The 22,415-nt window shown below is 33.3% G+C and overlaps 4 protein-coding genes across 5 annotated transcripts; 1 reads left to right on the top strand and 3 right to left on the bottom strand.

Annotated features, from left to right (window-relative positions):
* Nucleotides 1–1,394: 1,394 nt before the first annotated feature.
* LOC126656237 (aspartic proteinase 36-like) lies at nucleotides 1,395–8,610 on the bottom strand. The gene is made up of 12 exons (XM_050350750.2): nucleotides 8,189–8,610; nucleotides 7,986–8,106; nucleotides 6,829–7,256; nucleotides 6,570–6,726; nucleotides 6,062–6,144; nucleotides 5,857–5,953; nucleotides 5,106–5,178; nucleotides 4,758–4,958; nucleotides 3,334–3,458; nucleotides 2,887–2,988; nucleotides 2,709–2,806; nucleotides 1,395–1,825 (listed from the first exon to the last, which is right to left on the bottom strand). Exons 1-12 carry the CDS (start codon nucleotides 8,470–8,472, stop codon nucleotides 1,651–1,653), a joined length of 1,944 nt encoding a protein of 647 aa, XP_050206707.1. The 5' UTR covers nucleotides 8,473–8,610; the 3' UTR covers nucleotides 1,395–1,650.
* Nucleotides 8,611–10,019: 1,409 nt separating this feature from the next.
* Nucleotides 10,020–11,500, top strand: LOC126656677 (F-box protein SKIP23-like). Its single transcript, XM_050351288.1, has 2 exons — nucleotides 10,020–10,979; nucleotides 11,465–11,500. Exons 1-2 carry the CDS (start codon nucleotides 10,020–10,022, stop codon nucleotides 11,498–11,500), a joined length of 996 nt encoding a protein of 331 aa, XP_050207245.1.
* Nucleotides 11,501–11,806: 306 nt separating this feature from the next.
* LOC126657457 (FRIGIDA-like protein 3) lies at nucleotides 11,807–15,576 on the bottom strand. Of its 2 annotated transcripts, none has more exons than XM_050352146.2 (5): nucleotides 15,420–15,576; nucleotides 14,155–15,213; nucleotides 13,737–13,909; nucleotides 12,861–13,350; nucleotides 11,807–12,291 (listed from the first exon to the last, which is right to left on the bottom strand). In XM_050352146.2, exons 2-5 carry the CDS (start codon nucleotides 15,185–15,187, stop codon nucleotides 12,224–12,226), a joined length of 1,764 nt encoding a protein of 587 aa, XP_050208103.1. In that variant the 5' UTR covers nucleotides 15,188–15,213; nucleotides 15,420–15,576; the 3' UTR covers nucleotides 11,807–12,223. The 2 variants fall into 2 exon arrangements, with proteins under 2 accessions (XP_050208103.1, XP_050208104.1); XM_050352147.2 differs by having other exon boundaries at nucleotides 11,807–12,288.
* Nucleotides 15,577–16,444: 868 nt separating this feature from the next.
* On the bottom strand, nucleotides 16,445–20,475 carry LOC126655961 (metal transporter Nramp3.2). The gene is made up of 4 exons (XM_050350380.1): nucleotides 19,867–20,475; nucleotides 18,835–18,971; nucleotides 18,012–18,664; nucleotides 16,445–17,019 (listed from the first exon to the last, which is right to left on the bottom strand). Exons 1-4 carry the CDS (start codon nucleotides 20,376–20,378, stop codon nucleotides 16,807–16,809), a joined length of 1,515 nt encoding a protein of 504 aa, XP_050206337.1. The 5' UTR covers nucleotides 20,379–20,475; the 3' UTR covers nucleotides 16,445–16,806.
* Nucleotides 20,476–22,415: the final 1,940 nt, after the last annotated feature.

Raw genomic sequence — 22,415 nt, 5'->3', positions numbered from 1 at the left:
ATTTTTTCATGCAACTTGATCGTCCGGAGCTAATCTATAATACTTATCTAATTAGAGGAAACTATGTGCGCATAATACGCAGCGATTAGTCACGTTAAATTCATATGATCAGTTTGTACGAAGTTATAAAAAAAATTCAAAGATCATGTGTGATATTGAAAAGATTAAGTTATAAATTTCGTAAAAAGGACAATCACATTTTAACAATTAACATTATAAAAAATGAAAGTTACTTTAAACTCTTACTATCTTCTGAAAAATAAATTTCAAAAAGTAGTATTTTGTATGAATCCAAACAGGCCTTGAAATGGTAGCGGAGAAAACACCACGCCAGCTGCTCTAATTGTGACCATAAAAGAAAGTAAATTGAAATTGTATAACTGGTCAGTTTCCAGCCAATGGTAGCAGTACACGTCATCATTTTACGGCAAGAAAAGATCCGTTGGACTTTGTTGTGCCTCCCATAAAATTGATGACCCAAACGCAAATGTCAGCTTTTGAAACTTCCTAGAATCTTTTCAGAACTTAACTATTTGGTCAGAAAAACTTTTGAGTAAATTTGTTTGAACAATTAATTAACACATCAAAATGGGTCTGATGTCTTTGACCTATTCAATTTCTATTTGTCTTACTACTTCTAATTTTGCTCAATTCTACACCATGCAATGCAATTTCCACGCTCTAATCACATTCTCGTTGCTGACTTGCTTCAATTACCCACAAACACGCCAATGGGGAACACTTGATAGCGCATGCAGAAGTCAGTTTGATTTTGGTTTTGAATTTTTTATGGTCGTTTCGGTTTCGATTAAAGATACTTTCGAACGGTTTCGGTTTTAAGCTTGGGGGTTTTTGATTCAGTTTTAACCGAACCGGCCAAATGATCACCCCTAGTAACCATGCAGCAATTGAAGTATGGTGGCATTCGGTTAGAATCATATCGAATCTAATGAAATTTTGCTTTTTCTCAAAATCAAAACCGGATCAAAAAAAATTAAAAGAAAACTTCAAAATGAACCAAACCGAACTAGTCAGTTTAGTTGTTATTTTGAACTACAAAAACCAAAATCTTTTTATAATATCAAATCAAACCAAATCGCTGATTCAATTTTATTATAAATTTAAAATAAATTCCCAAGTGTCCAAGAATAAATTTTTGAGTTATTATCCCTTGAATTTAGATAAAGGTACTCTTTCCTCTATAAATTTTAAAACATCAATGTTCTAACATTTTAATCCCCTTTAACCGAACTCAAATTTAGGGAGAAAATAACTATTTCGATCTGATTCATAGAGTAATGTTTTATATCTTTCTATAATTTATGTATTCTTACCATTAATGATTAATCTAATATTTGTATAACGGTTGGAAACCAAAATAGGAAGAAAGAACATCAAGAAAATAATATATTTCAAGTATTATTTTGTTGATAAAACTTTTGATTTAAATGCATGCTACAACTATAATGTGTTCTGTGAAATGGTCTTCCTATACATTCCTATTTAATGAATATACTGCTAAATAATTTCTGTTAAAAAGAATTGGCAGATTCAATAGCTTCACTCCCAAAATTTACATTATTCTCGATCAAAAAAATGATAGCCTTGTATACTTACGGAAAAGTACCCGTACCTATAATTTTTCAAAGTTTATAATGGTTGAAGTTCTTGCTCAGGAGTTTCTGCATTTACGGGTTTATATGCGTTTGCTGACGATTTATTCCATCTCCGGATAAGCCAAATTGCAACAGCTGATAATCCAATAATCACCACCATAACAATAATAGCTAAAACAACTAATAAAAAATGTTGCTGCCACCAATTCCTGCATGATTTTTAGAAGGAATTACTAACACATTCGATGTGTAGTTTGCTAGAAAATGAATAGATGCAAAAGCTAAAAACACATAATTGGATCCAAGAACTTCAAGAGAGGAAACCGACAGTTTAGTTCTACTTTAAAATTCATTTCATTTGATAATAAATATAACAAATTCTACAAAACTTTTTAACAAATAAAGTTACTAAATGACTTTTTAAGGAATCCAAACGCGACTATATTTATTTATAAATGAATTTCATAAATTTTTGTAGAATTCATTTGAACCGACACAGACTAAACTGAAAAGTAAAACTATATACCTGCAAAGACGAAGAAATCGTTTTTTTGTACATCAGTCACATTAGAATCTTCAATATCTTTAAAATAATTTGGTACGTGACAAGATTCGCATTGGGATTCTTCACTATCTCTATTGTCAAGCCAAATTGCATCTCAACAATTATACTGTACTATTAATCAATGTGCTTCTTGCCTAATAGCTTACTCATGAAACAAACCATTACGACATTCAGCAATCTTCAACCCGACAACACCAACAAGTTATGTATTATGTGGAGGCAAAATATCAAAATTCTCGTGGAAAGAATGGAAACTTTCAGAAAATCATTTTCAGCACAAATCAAGTAATATAGATTTCTCAGTTACTGTTTTCCGCACGAACCAAGCAATATAGGTATGTAATGCAAGACATGGGAAAGAAAACATAACAATGAAAAGAAACCCTAAATTATACATCCACACAAAGGTACACCAGTGTAGGTTAAATTTCAAACCATTTTGTTTGAAACAAGCCAATCCAATAGATAAAACCGTAAACAGAAATGCGGAACTGCAGTAAACTTAGAAAACAAATTAAAGAGCCTACCGATTTACTGGAGGCTTAATTTTCCAGCTAACGAACTGATAATTTCCAGAGGTATCAGGCAGCTGCATTTGCCGTTCAGCAACCCGGGATATCATGCTCTGTAAGCGGAACTAGAAGCATAAGAATACAGTTTTTATCTTCTATGGACTCAGTAGTCATCAAATAAAAGAAAATTTACCAGAGCAGCTGCAGTAGAAATATAATTGGCAGATCCTGAAGGGACTATGGTCCATCCAACGAGTGAACCATTTCCTCTAGAAGCAAGTGTCAATGAACGGACCTGGGATTCATACATAGATTAATACGACTAACAAAAAAGGGAACTTGAAAAAAAGAAGAAAGGAATCCTATGCAGATTTAATTTAAAGACAGTTGTTAAAACTCCTTTCATCCTAGTCGAGAACATATTGTAAGCTGAAAATGACTTGCTAACGTCACATGTATTACTCCAAGTAATTGAATGATTGAACCCACGTAATTTAGTTAATTTAACTATGATGAATCATTCATCCAAATAGCTGGTTGTAACACACCTATAGTAAGCAAAAAGTTATTTTAACAAATAACTTATACCATTTACTATTAGAAGCAGCAAAGAAACTTACAGCAGAATACTTTGTCTAACCTGTGATATATTAGCACCCAACTCCTGACTGATAAATTTCACAAGTTCTGCACTGTGAAGCTTCAAAGCTGAGCTGTTCGCATTCACTAATATTTCAAACGTTATTTGTCCAATTTGATATTCATCTGAGTAGAGAAGCCAATCAGAAACATTCATAAAAAGGAACACACTCATACAGTGATAAAAGACTAAAGGAGCAACATAATTTTTCTGATTAGCTAGCACATTGATAATAAACTTCAGTATCAAGAAGCTAGATATTATCTTTCAAAAATTTGCCTTTACTGGCATTCCTTTCCATATTTCCTTCATTATTCTTCTAAACTCTTTTTCCTAGTTATTCTAACCTGTTAATCAGAACACTCTCAATGAACCAACATGTTGAGCTTAGGTTCTTAAAAGATTCAGATTATTTCCATGTATAAAGAAACATGATCTGCTGCGATCGGTGCTGTAAATGAACAAAGACTCTCATGAGCTATTCAAAACTCAGAAAAATCTCGTTCAAGTTCTTTTATTTAACTCAATAAATCAAACTCAAGCATAGTTTAGAAGCTCATTTCATAATTGAATCAAGTTTGAGTTTCATAACTTCCAGCTCGTTTGAGTTTGCAAGCCAAATTGAATTCCAGAGTTCCCAAGCTAACTTGTTTAAAAACTTATAAAGTGTAATCTGACTCATCTAAATATTCGTGAACTGTTTGAGCAAATCTCATATTACTAATTAGGAATGGAGAAAGAGGATAGCCTTCTTATATTAAGAGGCACTCTCCTCTACTATTTTAAATTATTATTAGAATTATTTGAACTTAATTAGTTTTCAATTGTATATTATTTAGTTAATTATAATTAGTTTTAAATATTTTAAGTTTAGCTGCTGTAAAATTTGAGTTAAACCCGAGTTCATTAAAGTTGAACTCGGTAATGATCAAATTACTAGACAAGTTCGATCCGGTCTCGAACTTGTATCAGATACATTATTTTCAAGTTCAAACTAAGTTTAAGTTTTAAAATTCTGAACTCCAGCTTGGCTCAAGTTCGTATTATTTAAATGAGTTAATTTGACTCGGTTCAATTTCATCACAACAGTGATCCTTTTCTTCTTCATGCTCCTCTCCATATTTGTTGGAGAATGGCCCACCATGTTTGCACAATCTAAACTTAGAAATTTAAAGATAAGCAGTTAATATTTGTTTAAAAGAATTATTAATTCAAGGAGGTAGACATATTCATAGAGAGATTAAATCACAATAGTGCATATTAAATTCAACTGTTGAGATTAACATACATACTGTAGGATGCCACTTAAAACACCAGAACTAAGGTCTTACATATTCAACATAGCATCAACACTAAAGGTGACTCTCATGCACTAATTTCAAATAAGATGTAAAGTATGAGAATTCCTTGAAAACTGAACATGCCTGGAAGATCATAATGCCCAGAACCGCTGGGAGACAATGTTGGTGGGGCGATCAAGTCCGTTCTATTTAAAGCTGAAGGCAATGGTGATGGAGCATCAGCTATGTGATGTCTTTCCCATAGCTCAGAACAATTTGTCTTCCAGAAACCCATCTTTGAATTCTCACGATCATACATAACGAGGGTATTGCGAACAACAATTCCTGTCAAAAATTCATTATCCATAGAATTAAATAAAGTAAGTATCGATAAGATTCATAAGAAATGGATTTGGACGTATGATATCGAAAGCTAAAAAGCATAATTAATAAGAAAGAAAGCACAAAACTATCAAAATAGATTCCATTTACCTCCAAGAAGCGTAGTTGGATCATGCCCATTTTGAAATACCCCCAAACAGTATGCACCGTGCACTTTTGAATGCTTCAAGAAAGAAAATGTAAAAAAGCATAACATGTTTTATCAGTAAGCTTATAATCTAGAGGCTGCAGCTAAAAAAATCTCAATTCCATGAAAATATTGCATCAACTGAAAGGCTCAATTATCTACTGATGTTACTTCGGAAGTTGACTTCAAAAACGATGGATGTTTCTCAAATCGCAAACATTATTCTATTCATTCAATAATAATACCATCTGCATTTACTTTGTAGCTTAAAGTTTAGATTATTAGGAATATCATGCTATGAGGTGTGTGTATGTGAGATAGCACAGAGTTGGCATATGGACATTGCTAAGCAGGCTGCATAGGCATTCAAGTTTCAACTATTAACTAAGGCCCACTAAAAGCTTCTAATCCCAGAAAACTCGGCCACTTTCACATGGAAAAAGAGAATAAAAAAGGAAATGTCAGTTTAGAAATCTCCACCTGGAGTCTGCATGCTAGTTGATAATTAAATTCTACTGCCCTTCTATGGAAATATGGAACTTAACAATAAACAAACAACTCATGGCATCATTCCTGCCCATGTATACAATCTGCCACCATTTATAAAGTACATACATCCATGGACACCGCCAAATTTATTTAGAAGTCCAAAACTAATAGGACCACCGGTCTTAATATTTAATACTAGTTAAATAATAGAAAGGTCATACTTACTCGGAATAAGTAATTTTCTGGTGATAATGAAAACTTTTGCCCATTGCCGAATACCAAGTCAACTGTTGGAAATGTTTTTGAAAGTTGAGAGACATCACTAAAGAAAAAATTATTTTCAACTGTTAACCACACAAGGATAATAAACAATCAATCTGTAGATGAATTCAGTTCACAATTCACATCTTTGTTTCTGATATATGCCTACCTTTCTGCACCGGAGAAGCAAATATCATTATAATTTGGATCAGGACCATGAATTTGCTTTAAGGAATTAAGTTCCTTCATCAGCTGTAGACAAAATAAAAAGGAAGACAATAGATAAGAAGTCGCAGAACTGCAATAATAAAGTATAATAAATTGATATATTGCATTAAAATGAAAAGAACAGACTACTATCTGCATTTTTAACACCAGTACAAATTTCCACATTAGAACAAAGATATGGATCCTTTACATGGAGAAAGCATAAATAAGGGTAAAAAAAATCTGAGAATCATTTTGAAAGAGAAGAAGATTGATTGTCCACATCCTCACTATACATTCACTCCATCTAAACGACTGCTATAGACTATAAAAAATATCAATATAGCCACAATGTTCAAACATGTAGAGTTGTAAAGTTACTCGGGCAAAAAAAAAGTTTCACCAATATTGATTGCAAATAATAGTAATAATTAAATTAAAAAGATGAACGTCAAGAGTTTAAAGCTTACAGCATCCTTAAAGGCTATAAATGCAGCTTCTGGTAGGTAAGCGTACGTTGTACCACTATCCAATACAGTGCCAGATCTTCCATCAAAGATTGTAGGGTTTAGAGGCAATTTCTTCCCAGCAACATTTATCGCCTTTAAATCAATGTTATAGTATTGACTGTTGCCATCCCGAAACTAGAGTAAATGTGTGAAAGTTACCAAAATGTATTTGTTAGGAAAGTTGAAGGCATCTCACACGAGATAAAATTTAACAACACACCTGCGCATGGGATCTGATTCAGCAAAGACCATGCCTGAAATGGAAGAAATACCCCCAAGAATCATAGCACCTCCGCCTATATCCATTCCACCATAGCACAGTGAGAAGGAGTCACTAATCACATGTTTGTCAACAAGTTGATCAACAATGCTGAGATCACCACGGCCCAATCCTATTATTCCATCAGCACGTTGACTATAAAGATCACCAGTTTCCACATTTTCACACCCAAAAACAGCACGTTGAGGCACAAGTTCGCTCTGATTGCCGAATGATATAATATCCTCACCAATAACACCACTACTAGTACTCAATTCAGCATACCGTCTCTCATAAACGCACTGTTCTTTTTCATCGTCACAGGTGCAATCAATATTACATTTTACAGCTTGATAGGTGCTGGACAAATCTGGTTGAAACTTTGGATCCTGTGTAAAACAGGAACAAGAAAAGTTGACTTTTCTAAGATAAATCCAATTCTACATGTAATTATTGTGAACGAACACAATATAGAAGCTAAAAACAACTCATTGCCTACTCTGCTTCATCATTCTTACAAGTTAACCACTTCTAATTACTTCTCGTTAAATTGGAACACCCTCTTATGATAGACTTTTGATAAAGAAGTAAGAAACTCAATGCCTCAATGGTAGCCATAAAACTAATTCAGACTATGTTTCAAGTAGTTGATCAAACACATGGATTGTTTTGCCTTGTTTGGAACAAATCATGACCAAAGACTTCAATCAAATTGAAAATTAAATTCTTGCAAAAACCATGTTATTTTGTGGAATATTTAGTTTTTTCAAAATGACAAAATAGAATTCAGTTTAATTTCGATTCTGGTTAGACTGCTTTCTGCGTGCAGTAGGTAGAATGGACACTTCATACAATCAACGGTTTCCATTTCAAAAATGTGTCGGACACTTGACATTTCTGACACAAAACTTCACTTTTTACGTAGGACGCCGCCTCCATGTCCAAGTATTCCATTTTTCGGTGTATCCGTTCTACCTAGTGAGCTCCATGTTCCTAATTCCTTATTCGATATCATAATGTGTAATTCATGAAAAATGTACAGATCTTATAAATAAATAAAACAGAATACAGTAAAAGAGGCTTGACTCAGAAGTAAGCAAAATTAAAATTGGAAATACCTGATGAGTACCACACTGCTCACAAGTAGCGCAAGGAACATAAGTAACAGTACTTCCCGTATCTACAATGAGCGCAAATTCCTGCGGCGGCGTTCCGATCCATAGCCTCGTAGTATAATACCTATTAAAATTCACATTATCAATACTAACAATGCTTAACAGATCAAAAACATTAATAAAAAATGTAATTACATATACATTACCCGTTGAGAAGGAGATCATCGTACAGTCTCATACGAGCATTAGGAAGTTTTTTGGTTTTAGATCCTTGAAGACGACGTAGCATCAAAGAATCCGACGTCGTTTTGGTTAAATTTGGACGAGAGAGAAACAGAGGTAGCACCATTGCAGGCTTGCCACCGGATACGAGTACTGTTGCGGCGGAGGAGGGGGAGTCGGTAGAGACGCTGTGTGCGGCAGTGGCGGTGATGACGTGGAGGTGAAAAATGAAGAAGACGACGGTAAATTCAATCAACGGTGATGCCATTAGCTAGTTAGTTAGTTTAGATTTATTTTTTCAGATCGAGAAAGAAAATGCAACAGAAATTAAGAGTTTCTCCGGCCAAAAACTGATAAAACAGGTGCGATGGAGCTATCCAAGTTGGTGACTTTGAGTTTCGGGTCAATGGCCAAAAATAATTATTTAATTGTTTTGGATTAATTACAAACTAAACCAAATTAACATTTTCGTAAATCAATTTTACAGTTAACTTTTAAAAAATTCTATCCTAATTGATCCTGAATCGCATTAAAAATATGTTGATTTTTTATTTCATATTGTAAAATTATTTATGCAGTTCATTGATGAGATATTTATAACATTGAAAAATATAACAATAAATAAACATTTAGTAACTAACATTTCATATACTTGTTCAAAGAACAAATGACGTGGTACAACCGTAGCTTAAAATATCATTTTTTAATTTAGATACTAAGTTATCAAAAAGATTACCTTGAGTTTTTTTTTTATTATTAAATATTAACATATGACTAACGCCTCATTGGTTTGTTATACGAATGACGTGATGCAACCGTTATGTTGTATAATTATCCGTACAATATATACAATAACATACATATTTACATATTAAGAATATAAATATATATTGCGCAAAAAAAAGGCTTCAATTCCAAATTTATGATGTACCACGAATGTTTTGTGCATTAAACTACATCTAATATACAAAATATAATTTAACTTGATACGTGAAAACAGTTTCTTCTCAAATATAAATAAGTGTATAAACAAATTGATATAATTTTATAATAGGCCGAACTATTTATAAATTAAAATATTTATATCCTTTTAATTTAATTTTAATAATAATACCTCTATTTGAAAAATGTATTTACTATTTATGTCCAAACATAATAAAGGCGGATATATTCATTATTTGTAAAAAAAAAAAGACTTCAGTATGATAGTCATAATAATAAGTACTTGACTTGAGAGATCAATTTCAAAAATTTAAGATAGTAGTCAGATAGGATTAAGAAAATTAATAAGTGAGAAAGGTTAATCTCATATAAATATGACAGACTAACACTAACAAACGAATGATTATTATTTCATACAACCATTGTGTCACGTCATTCATATAACAAATTAATAAATTTTTTTATAATGTTATGATATTTAATGATAAAAGATAGATAATATAATATCGTAAACACTCATTGACTTGTTGTATAAATTACAATGAATAATTATTGATAACTAATATTGTTATACAACGAGAGTATGCTATTATTAACAACTTGAATTAATTAAAAAAGTGTTATACGTTGACTGTATCCAAAACTTTAGTTCAACCAAAATCTCGTATTGGGCTATCTTTAAATTTTAAAGTCCTTTCCAAATTTGCAATGGATACAAAAGAGAAGATCCTATTGTCAAATCAGGAACAAGAGAATTAACACGTCAGCTTAATCCTAATTAAACCTTAACACTAACTACTACTAATACTATTGATAATTATTCAGCTTGAAATCGTAAAATTTTACTCTGCAAACACAGCAAACCCCACGATCATGGAGGAACCTGAAATCCCGTGTGAAGATCCCAATTCTATAGACTGGGCGACGCTCCCGGCGAACGTATTGGATATCATATTAGAAAATATAGTTTCGTTATTTGATTACATTCGATTCGGAAGTGTATGCAAATCATGGCTATCCGTGGCCGATCATCACAAAAAATCCCGAATCAACAATTACTGCTTCCGTAAACAACTTCCGCTGCTTCTTGTTCCGACCAAAGATGGCAGCGAACAATTTCGTAGCTTATACAATGCTGCCGACACTACAAGAAAAATGCATGACTTTCAGTTGCATATTCCTATAAACAAACGATGTTGCGGTTCTTCACACGGTTGGCTTTCTTTCGTAGAAAAAGATTTGTCAATCACACTATTTAATCCTTTTACGCAAGCTTTTATTCGTCTCCCGATCTTTGATGATCAATTCCCCGAAGGGTACGATATTGAGTGCGAGTTGAATATTCAAATGCATCCGTATGATGTCTTTAAGTTAATATTATCTGCGGATCCTACTTTATATCCCGATGATTTTACAGTTGTGATTATAAATAGTTCATACCTAAAAATAGATTATTTGAAATTTGGTGATGAAAAGTGGAAGAAAATAGAATATCCGCATCGAGCATTTTGCATGGACATAATCTGGCACAAAGGTCTAGTTTATGCCGTTAATCTTTTATCGGATTCATCTAGATACTACACCGAAATTGTATGTTTTAACGTCGATTCTCCTCAGCTTAAGGTGGTTTTAACCGCGGATAAAATTCAAACAAATAGAAAAGGAAGAAAATATTTCGAGTTACAAAATTATATTGTTGAATCGTCCAACGGAAATTTGATGATAGTTCAAAGATTTATGGAAGAGGATGAAGAGGTTGAATGTTCATACCTAACAAAGAATTTCAAGGTTTTTAAACTCGTACAATCCGTAGATGATGAACAGAAACCGCAAGTAATAGAAGTAAAATCGCTAGATGGGGATGCGATGTTTTTGGGAGATAATTATTCAACATCGATATTGGCATCTGAATTTTCAGGATGTGAACCGAATTATATTTATTTTACGGAACATTATAGTGATATTTCATACTCGGGTTATTTTGAATGTGGACCTCGGGATATTGGTATTTTCAATGTGAGCGATGGAAGTTTTGGTTCGCATTATGTTTCGAGCATTGCTCATAAACATTTGCCGCAACCAATTTGGATCCATCCCAAACTTATGTGAAGCTTCATTAGATTTCTTGTTTTTTTTTTTAATTCTGTAGTTTTTATTCCGTTTTATTTTATGCTCTGTATTTTGCTTCTAATAATTAATTGGATTTGGAATTTAGATAGGTGGTGATATTTTTTACTCTTTTTTTTTGGTAGTTTAATTTTATTGGAATATGAAAGTATAAGCTGTGGCCTGTGGCCTGGCATCCATGCTGGCTGCAGGTTGCAGGTTGCAGGTTGCATTCACCATCAATGTAACAGATTGTGATTAAGCGAGTAGTTGTTAGAGTTTACAGAGTAAGTTTTTGAAAAAAATTAATGTTCCTGGATAAATTATAATCATTTTTAATCAATGATAAAATTGGCAAAGCAAAATTACATATATATATATAATAAAATTTTAAGTATTTTGCTTTCAAAAATAATAATTATTTTAATTATATTTTATATTTTCATATGGGATATAATACATTCAACTTTAGATAAGAATTAATTATCCACTAACATTAACTTATTAATTTATTTTTTTAGTGACTCAATGAGCGAAGTCAATATCTAAAACAATTTCAAAAAAAAACATAATTAAACACATAATATCAATACATTATAAATTCATTATAAAGAGTACATCAAATTATAATTCTAAATTTACAAAGATTCTAATAAAGCTCCATCCTTAATAATGTTTATCAAATGCATAAACCACAAGAAATATTTATGTCTACGTTACCAACTTTCATTGTATAATATTATATTAATAACGTAGTGATAACATCTCGAAGGTTGCTTCATCGCTACGTTATCAATTATCTAGAAAACTAATGCCTCCTGTCAATGTGCTCTACCAGCTCTCCTGCATTCTCAATACCTCCTTTGGCATTCATCATGTCGACAAACATGAGGAAATTATCTTCTTCTTCTCGATAGCCACCTCTGGTCTCCGGTCCATGCCACATGGTCTCCGGTCCATGCCACATGCAGCTACCGGTCTTCAACTCTAACAGCTCCAATAGACGAAAGGTAACGTAGCTGTCGGGTATAGGCATCTCCTCCAAGTGGTTTGGTAAACAGGTCAACTAGATTGTTGTTGGATCATAGATATAAAGGAGTATGCATGGAAGAACTATACCGATTTCGTAAAAATTTTAAAATTATTATAACTCCTAAATAACTCTAGCTAATTGTTTTTTTTTTTCAATTTTTAGCACTTCGTCATAATTAGAAGAAAAAAAATATAGCATTCTTAAATGTTGACAGCTCTAACTTTAGACGTGAAATGAGTTACTCGAGTTTGTTTTCAATTTATAACGCCAATCAACAATATGATTTCTATAACATTTGAGTTTATTAAACATTTGATTAATTGCTTTTAAGATAAAAAATTTGTCCAGCCGTGTTTGAACAATTTACACCTTTTCTTCTGCTAACTTTTTTATAAACATTAAAACAAATCGCCTCTGCCAAATCTTTTAGTTATAAGCTTTTCATGCCTGTTATAAATAAAGGCCTACAAACAAAAGCATCTCTTAAAAGCTTTTTACATTACATTTTTTTCTTACAAAACTAAGACTATCATTCTAGAAATATTACATGTACGGCGGTTTAGACGTTCGCATACCTGGGCCCATATAATTGCTGTAACTAGATGTAGATGCATCGTATGATCCAGCCGGATTTCGGTAGTCTTGAGGATAATGGTACATTCTTTGCTCCGTCGTTGGCTGGTGGCCATAAGGGGACTGTGTAGGAATTTGATGATCATAAACATTTTGAGCCGCATGAAGATATCTCTCTGGAATTCCTGTGTATGGTGTTCTCTCAGCAAAAGGCGGTGGTGGTGCTTGCCGCCCACCACCAGCAGGTGCATTGGAAGCACATGCACGGAATCCACGAAATCCTCTGCTAGCTCCTCCACTAGCTCGTGGTTTCTTTGATTGTTGTTGCTGTCTGTTGAAACCTCCACCCCTCTTCTTATCATACTTCGACCTTGCTAATTGAGAAACCCTTCTATGAAGTGGATCGAGCGGATAGTCAGCTTCAAGCTCGAAATCTTTGACACACCTGATAACAGCCCTCAAGGTTGCGAGTTCTTGCGCATCCACATCTTCCTGTATAGAAATGAAGTGTGTTACTAATTTCTAATGGAATGAGCTGCAATTAGGGGTATGCATTAGGTTCAAACTGACCGAAGGAGATATAAGTTTACTTTCTTTTTTCAAAATGAACCAAACCCAAATTCCAAGGAATTAAAAAAATTCAAACTGAAACGAAATAAACTAGTTGGTTCCGTTAATTTGTCGGCTCGGTTTGCACTAAAACTTGACTGAAGTTTTATTATGTCTAAAACAAACACCAAAAATCCAATTTTTTTTTTTAATAATATTAAACCGAACCAAACATAATTTATAGATTCAATATAGTTATTCAGTTTTGTTTGGGTTTTGCACACCCCTACCTGAAATGACCTATATTGTGAAATTTGGAAAAAATTTACCTGACCGATAGCACCGCTGGAATTCCCGCTCTTTCCTTGAGAATTTCTCCTAAAATCCTCCAGGTATGTTTTTAGTAGGGGCACAAGGGGAAAGGTTTCAGTAAGCTGGAAGGCATGTATAAAGCGTACAGCTTCGATTTGTTTCCCACTGTTAACCAATGACTGGATAACACCTGCAGAAACAATCAAAGAGTCTCAATACTCTAATGCGGACTATTTAATACGCTAGAGCTAAATAGGATTGAACAGTCCATATTTCAAGAGTCAAAATCAAAGGAGACCATCTAGTTTGCCTAGTCCATACTTCTCAAGTCGAGAAAAAGCACAACTCCTAAAGTGATCGAACATAAGAGACATCATCCTACAGAACAGTGGTCCGGTCTCCGGACTCGGGTGACTTAATTAGAAGCACACCAACCTGGCATTTTGTGTGTTAAACCAAGAGAACGGCAGAGCTCAGGTGCCTGCCTGTGGCGAGCAACTACAAGTACAAGCTTGCAGAGTTCTTCTTCATCAAACTCCGAAGCAATTCTAAAAGTTGAGAGAAGCTGCAAGAATGAATCAGCTTCCAATGAATTTCCATTGGGAGCATCAGTGCCTGCACTAGCCAACTTAGGCTTCCACTCATCAGCAATTGCCTTGGCTTGCTGCTTTATTTCAGGGTTTAAAAGGTGGTCAGCACCAGGGTCAGTTCTTGCCAATAAGGCAGACATGGCTTCCATAAACATTATACAGGATTTACGCATGCCCTGAAGGGCAGCATCCTTTTTATCCATTGGTTGGGTAGTTTCAACAGGAGGATAATATCCCTCCAGCGAATCCAGCACTAAACGGGCTGGGTCATTCACACTTTCTAATGCAACAGAAAGTTCATCACGAAGGGCGTACAGAATTTTTTGATTCTCAATAGTAAAATTCAATAGCCCTTTTACATCCATACGCTCGCAAAATTGCGTCAGCTCTGGGCATGGCTTAACATCAACAGCCACACTTTCACCCATTTTAAAAGGAGAGTACTCCTCAGCGGAATTTGTATCACCAAGAGAGCTGCTTACCTTGCTGTCTTTGTTGTCGCCACCATCAACGGAGTCCAACATAATCGGCTGATGATTGGCTCGTGCTTCTGCAATGACAGCAACAGCAGCATCTTTTAGTTCCTGTACTCGATCGTAAAAATCCTGCTCTTTAGCAGCAACAAGCGCCTCTCTGACTGTGAGCATTGCATGAGTTTCAGCTTCTTTCTCCATGTATTCCTTCTCTCTAGCTTCCAACTCCTCAAATTTTGTCTTCAATGTAGCATTGAGGTTGTGGAAATGGTGTTCGATTTCCGTCCACTGAACCCGCTCTTCGGAACCATCCTTGCGCGCTTCCAGCTGACGTAAAGTACTTCCGAGTTGTTCGATTAATGAGGATGGATTAATGTTTTCCACACCATCCTCAGAATTGGCCATGAATGAGCAAAGTGCAGCAATTTTGCCTAGAAAAACAAGAAAAAAATTAAATCTAATTTGAATTGCATTCTGATTAATAATCAATTCCAATACGCTAACCATGATGAATTTTCACGCAATTTTAACCAAGGAAATTCATTTAAATATCATAATGTGTGAAGATAAAATAATTCATTTATAACTATATTTTAAAGGGGAAAAAATTAAAATTATACAAACATGAAGAAAATACCTCGATAAATAAGACAATCCAGGCGTATACAGAAACCCTAAATTCAAAGAATGAAATTTTCTTATTATCTTCTTCGTAGTTTAGTTGCATATTAATACAGACATTGAATAAAACTGAATGCTGATTTTTCTTTTTTTTTACATTTTTTTTTATGAACCGTTTTGAACCCTAATTAACACACACCTTGATTTTAAAATTGGGCTTTAATCATGCTCTGTGGCCTTTAATATCTAGGCTTTAGCCCATGTAAATATGGAGATCTGCTCCTCCGTTGAGGAGCTGCCGGAGGAGGAGCAGCTCCTCCTCCTCCGGAAATTAAAAAAAAAATTATTTTTTAATTAATTTTTTTATTTTATAAAGAAGATGGTTTTTTATTATAATTTATAACATTAAAGAATTTTTAGATTTTTTAATAAAAATGAAAAACCTCTTTTGAATATTAACCAAATGAAAAGGGTTCAATTTAGTATATCAGGGTGCAATTGAAAACTAAAAATCCGAAATAGGATATAATTAAAAAAATTGCTACATCGGGGTGGAATTGAAAACTAAAACAAAGGTCGGGGGTTTTCCAGCCCATTAGCCAAAAATAAAAAAATAACATTTACTTTGTAAAAGATAGACAAAGTAATTGTAAAAGGCACCACAAGTTATATTTAAATTCAAACTTTTTCTGCCATTTAGAAGCTACTTTATGCAAGCATAAAAATTAATACACCAACTTGAGATTGTTATTTGGAATTAAAATATGCTTTCCAAAATATTTTTGAATTAGTTAATTGTTTTTTCTTTCAACTACTTTTTAAACATGCCTCTAATTTTTTAATCAAACAAGTTTATCTCCTAGAAAAACATACATTTATCTTTCTTTGTTTAGTTTTTATTTTTCCAGTTGAAAAATAGTGTTTTTTCTCCTATGCAATTCCAGAAAGAAATAGCAGAAATATATAATTTCAGAATTGAGTAAAACTGTAACCTCTTATGCTACCAGTAGAAATAGAAAAAATCAAGAGTTGAAAAGGAAATTAAAAACCAACCAAAATGGCAAAAATATGCATTGAAAATAGCTCTTACATTAATGTTTAATCCACCATAATAAAGAAAGTACAACTAGACCTCAGATGGTTTCAAAGAATGCTGCAACAGCAAGCTATGCTTCTTCCGACCAGTGGCGCCGGCTAGACGAGCTTTACGAAACCAAATCTAACTTCTACAATACAGATTGAAGCCGCTGCGTCTTTCATATGAACAACAGCAATACAGTAAGCAAAATTTGTACACATCTAGCCCTATACTGAGAAGAAAAATACTTCATGCCTGAAAGTGAAAAGGCGATTCTTGCACAGATACAGTTCCGCATTTAGTTTATCGTGTAATTGTAGTTTAATTACGCAATTACCACTACTTGTTTCTGTGGATATAACCACGAGGTGAAGCTAATCCCCCTGAATATGAGGTAACTTATGAAAGAAACATACGCAGCTGTGAAAATTGATACTACGGAGGCAAAGGGCACACTGTTCACTTCTTTCGAGAAAAAGTCGACCAAAAGGTATCCGTTGATCACTATTACTAGAGCAGCGACAAGCCATGATACCATCTGCAAAAAAATGTGATTTATGTAAGAAATGAATAACGGATGTGGTTAATCTATAAGAGAATGTGCACATGATCGTCAAGCATTGGAGATCACCAAAAAAAATGAAAACAGAGTAGAGTAGATGATCATCTACTTAACCTAAATAGAAAATATGTGAGCTGAAATAGGCATCATAAGAAAATGTTAGGGGATACTTAAATCAGAGAAAATAAGGATGAAGACCCGAGAAATTACAAGGCAGTACAAGATAACAAAAAAGCCGGATAAAAGCAAGTTGGCAACAAAGTAATTTGGGATCTTAGCTTCAACCATTGTGTTGCTATAGTATCCAGTTTACCATCACAAAAAATTTAGAAAAATAATTGTGAAAAGCCTAATCAGAGGAAAAATTGGCTACAAATATAAATTTAATAAATTCATTTAAATATTGTACTAGAACAAGCAAACAATATTCCACATATCAACATACCTCAGAGGTAATAAAACTGAGTGTATCACATTCTTTGCATAACAGGATTTTAATGCAAATGATTTGACTACATCCATTTACAAATTATGGAATCCACGGAATATTCAACGACATACTATATCAGTTATCCGTTAACAATGAAATAAAATTAAAGCCATGGTCGTAATTTAATGAAGTCATCTATGATGGGTTGTGCAGCATTCAATGCGATAAAAATAAATAAGTGTATTGATATTTAACAAAAAGATTATATCTCAGTTACTTAAATCACAATAATAACTCTACAAGTTAGATGATTTATATGAAGATGTCATAATGATCTCGGAACATTGATTTGACACGAATGTACTTCCACTCACGGTATTTTATAAGCTGCTCTAAATCATTCTCTCAAAGTTTGACAGTAAGTTAGATCCTCCACCGAAAAATAAAATCTACTTTATGCCAAAGTTGCTTAACACAAATTTGATGGGTAATCAGGATGTTAATTAATAAAATCAAAGTATGGGGATAATCAATATACCTTGAGAACAGGACCAATTTTAAAAGTGCCCATGAGTTCCTCCTTAGAGACCAAGCAAAGAAGAGGGATAACGGCAAAAGGAATTTGAACTGATTGAAGAACATTTAGCCATGCATTTAGAACATCCAGTGTATCCTCAGAGGTATCGAAAACAAGTGCAACAATCATAGTCGGGACAATTGCGAAGCTCCGGGTGATCAATGCCCTCAACCATTTTTTCAATCTTAAGTTGAGGAAACCTCCCATGATAAACTGCCCTGCATAAGTACCGGTAATGGTGCTACTTTGGCCAGCTGCTAATAATCCAATACCCCATATGTACAAGATTGGGAAAACTCCACCGCCATATTTGTTTTGGAGGTACTGCCCGGCATTCACTAGGCCGATACTATTTGCAAGTTCTGTACCGTAAAAAGCTTTTGCAAACACAGTTGTCACAAATAAATTAATGATGAATGATATTATAAGTGCAATAGTGGATTCTATGGAGTAGTATCTCAGAGCTTCTTGAACCCGGCCTTTTTTTCTATGGTCGACATCCCTTGACTGCACAAGAGCAGAATGCAAAAAGACGTTATGAGGCATGATAACGCAACCCACCACGCCAACTCCTTGCCTTATTGTTTTCGAGCTAAGTTTTGGAATTAGGACACCTGCAATATATAATTTTTTTCACGGAGCGTTAGACAGCCACTAAAACATGGAAAGAGCTGTTTAGCTTAAAATTTCTACATCTTAACTCAAATAAGCATTAATCCCAACTCCTAAGTTAATTGGGGTCGGCTATATGAACGTATTTCTATTTAAATAAATTACAACTCACCCAGAAGAAGCTCCATGCCATCGGGTTTTGTTTCTCCAAACATCCATGCAAATGATACGGCCATTGTTGCAATGAGAACAGCAAAAACTGCCTCCAGTTTCCTCACACCATAGTTCTCGAGAAATAGGAAGACAAAACTGCATAAGATAACAACAAATGAATCAACATCATTAACTGATTAGTCTGTAACCAAAGGAACATAAACCACAAAATAACACTAATAAATTAATAATTCTTAACAAAATGAGAAAAAGAAGGCATAACTATAACTGACAATAATACTTTTAATTATTTTAAGGGGAAAAAGAGCTTACTGGAACTACTTCCCTTCATTATTTTCCTACCTAATCCTCAGTTTCCAAAAAACAACAACATAAGCTTAATAATTTAAAACGTATAGGATGATGATACCTGAATCCAAGTTACAACAAGACTAATTTTTTATTCTTTTAAACGTATACATCACCAACTTAAACCTACTAGATAATGAATTAGATACAATTCTCTATCTAGCACAAGACACTTCGCTCGATCAATGTTTCCCTTCAGAAACGTGTCGGACACTTGGCTTTTTGGTCACAAAATTTCAATTTTAACATAAAAAAACCTCAAAATAACGCCGTTTCGCCGTGTCTAAGCGTCCAATTTCCCGTGTTAATGTTACCTAGATAACAGACACACTCAAAATGTTCAATCAAGTCTTCAAACTACAGAATTCAAACCAAATATTTAAAACCTCAAAAATGATCTATTCAAATTCAATAAATTAAAGCCTGAAACTTTGAATTAACAAAAGTCAGATCAAAATCGGTAGCACAGACACGGAAAAACAGGACACTTGACACGGACACAGGAAACAACATTATTTTAAGGTTTCTGTTAAAATTGAAGTTTCATGTCCAAAACGCCAATTGTCTGACACGTTTCCGAAACATTTTAAAGTTGATCGAGTAAAATGTCCGTGCTACCAACACACCCGAAAACAATGAAATTCAAAACCCAAAAAAAACATAAAAGACAAAAGAAAATTACCAATCAGAAGCAGTAATAATAACACCAGCCCACAAAGGAACAACACCATTACTCAAAATCTTAATAGCAATAGCACTCCCAATAACCTCCTGAATATCAGCTCCAATCAAAGCCAACTCGGCCATAACCCACAGAACCAACCTAGCCCAACTCGGATACTCCTCTCTACACAACTCAGCCAAATGTCTCCCAGTCGCCACACCGAGTCTCGCCGATAAAAGCTGCACAAGCAAACCCATTGCAGTAGCCCATAAAAGTAACCACAGTAACGAATACCCGGCAATTGCACCCGATTGAAGATCACCCTCCAAATTCCCCGGGTCAAGAAACGCTATCGACATTAAAAAACCCGGCCCGGTAAATAACCAGAGCTTTCTCCATGAAAACGGCGGCGTTTTGGTACCCGAGTCGAGATTTTCGTCGGAATCAACGCCCACGATGTGGACTTTCTCGTCTGATTCGTACGCTGTTTCTTGTAATAACGGTTGCTGAACTTGATCGTGTTCCGACATGGTTTAATGGGTTACAGTTTAATTAAATGAAATTTATTTTAATTTTTAGTTCTTGAAAATTGAGATTTTTTGGTTTGGTTTTGTAGTTCTTAAATGCTACTGTAATGTGTGAAGATTAGATAAGAGAATTGACGACGGGGGAAAACGACGTGCCGTCGTGTGTGAGCTTCTAAAGTTTGGTTACGAATTAGAAACGTACACGTGGAAAGTTATCTTGGTTTTTTTGGGGATTTGGGAAAGTTTGGTGGTATTTGTGTCATTTGAGATGGAAAAGGGAATGAAGGTCAGCTTTTGCTTGGAGTTTCGTTTTCGGATTTTTATTTTTTGTATTTTATTCTGTTTAGCATACTTTTTGTGGGGGTATGCTGTAACCGTTCGTAAATTATCTTCTTCTTTTTTTAACCGGCTTTAAATTTTAATCCGTACTTTAAATATTTTTAACTTTTTATTCAATAATTTATTATTTTCATTGTAAGCTCTTTAGCTCTATTAGAATTTTTGATGACATGTCAAATCACTTAATAGTTTATATAATTTCGTTGAAACCTTTCAATTGAGTTTTTTAATTATTTTCTACCAAAAAAATCATAACAATTAAAATCTTATTAAAATCGCAAAATATAAATTACATTGTTTAATTATTTTTTTACTATAAATTAATAAAAAGTTTAATGTTTTTATTGAGTTTAATAGAATTCCACTTAGCTTACATGTTATTTACTAAATAAATTATCAAGTTAGGTAATATATTGTTAAAAATTAATAAAATTATATGAAAAAATAATTGTAAAATGATTAAATAAAATATCAATACATAAATTAAAATTTAAAGACAGTTTTAAAAAAGAAAAGACAGTCCTTGGACAATTGAAGTAAATTGCCTCATTTTGTGCATAGATAGATTAACTTGCAATGTACTAGTATATTGATAAAAAAAATTAAGGCAAAATTTCGACAAAATAGTACTCCCCCCATCCCAAATTGATAAGCAGTTTTTGGGAAGCAGTTTAGGACAAATACGGATATTAAAAAATTTATGATTTCTAAATAAAATGAGTTAATATATAAAAAAATACCATATTTACCCCATTTAATATACTGTCCTTTTGTGATTTTAAGATATTTTCTGAAGGTATATTTTGACAGTTACTTACTTAAGTAAATATCTAGTGCCTATAATTTGAAATAAAAAAATTTAAAATAGTGTCTATCAATTTACGACGGAGGGAGTATATTTTCAATTTAATTTGCTGAATACCCGTATGATTAAATATTGAATTTTTAAACATTATTTGATACGTTAAATTTCTTGAAATTCATTTAGAATAAAACAAATAAATTGAATAAATATTTATAGTTTGATGAAATATGAGACGTTGGTAAAGTATGAGGATCTAGAAGAAAGCCATGTCACTGTCTTGAAAAGAAGAATTTGAACATTAATGACTTGCTTACGTTTGTAATCTTGTTCATAACAACCCTCTAATGTTGCCAATACCCATGAGTAGTCTACAGGTAAGTGCTGCGCGTGGTCGTGTAAACCACGCTCCTCATCACTTTTTCATGAGGAATCTCGATCCATGTGGCAAACCGACGTGGCATCAGTTGTCGACTTTTTTGTCACGCCAATCATCAATTGTGGAATGAAGAGCGATAGAGTGTGGTTGGATCAAAGAAGTGTCCCAATAAATTTTATTCCCTTTGTTTTATAATATAAACAATTATTTTAATTCACATTTTCTTATTTAAAAATAATTTCAGTAAATTTTTCAATTTTAACCGATTAAAAAATATTATAAAAAATATAATAACAATAATATTTTATAATCCATATACAAATTAAAAAAAATATAAGACAGAAAAAATATTATTATACATGTATTTACAATTTATTATCAAATTGTTTTATGCATAATAATTTATATAAAAAAAAATAAACTATTCTTTTGAAATGATATTTTAAAATACATTGTAAGGAGGTATTATTATTAATTTCTAAAATACCTCATAATTATAAAATATTAAATGTATATACAT

This window comes from Mercurialis annua, linkage group LG7 (genome assembly GCF_937616625.2).
Source record: "Mercurialis annua linkage group LG7, ddMerAnnu1.2, whole genome shotgun sequence".
Taxonomy (NCBI): Eukaryota; Viridiplantae; Streptophyta; class Magnoliopsida; order Malpighiales; family Euphorbiaceae; genus Mercurialis; species Mercurialis annua.
The sequence above is the reverse complement of the archived record's forward strand: the minus strand, read 5'-3'. Positions and strand labels throughout refer to the sequence as shown.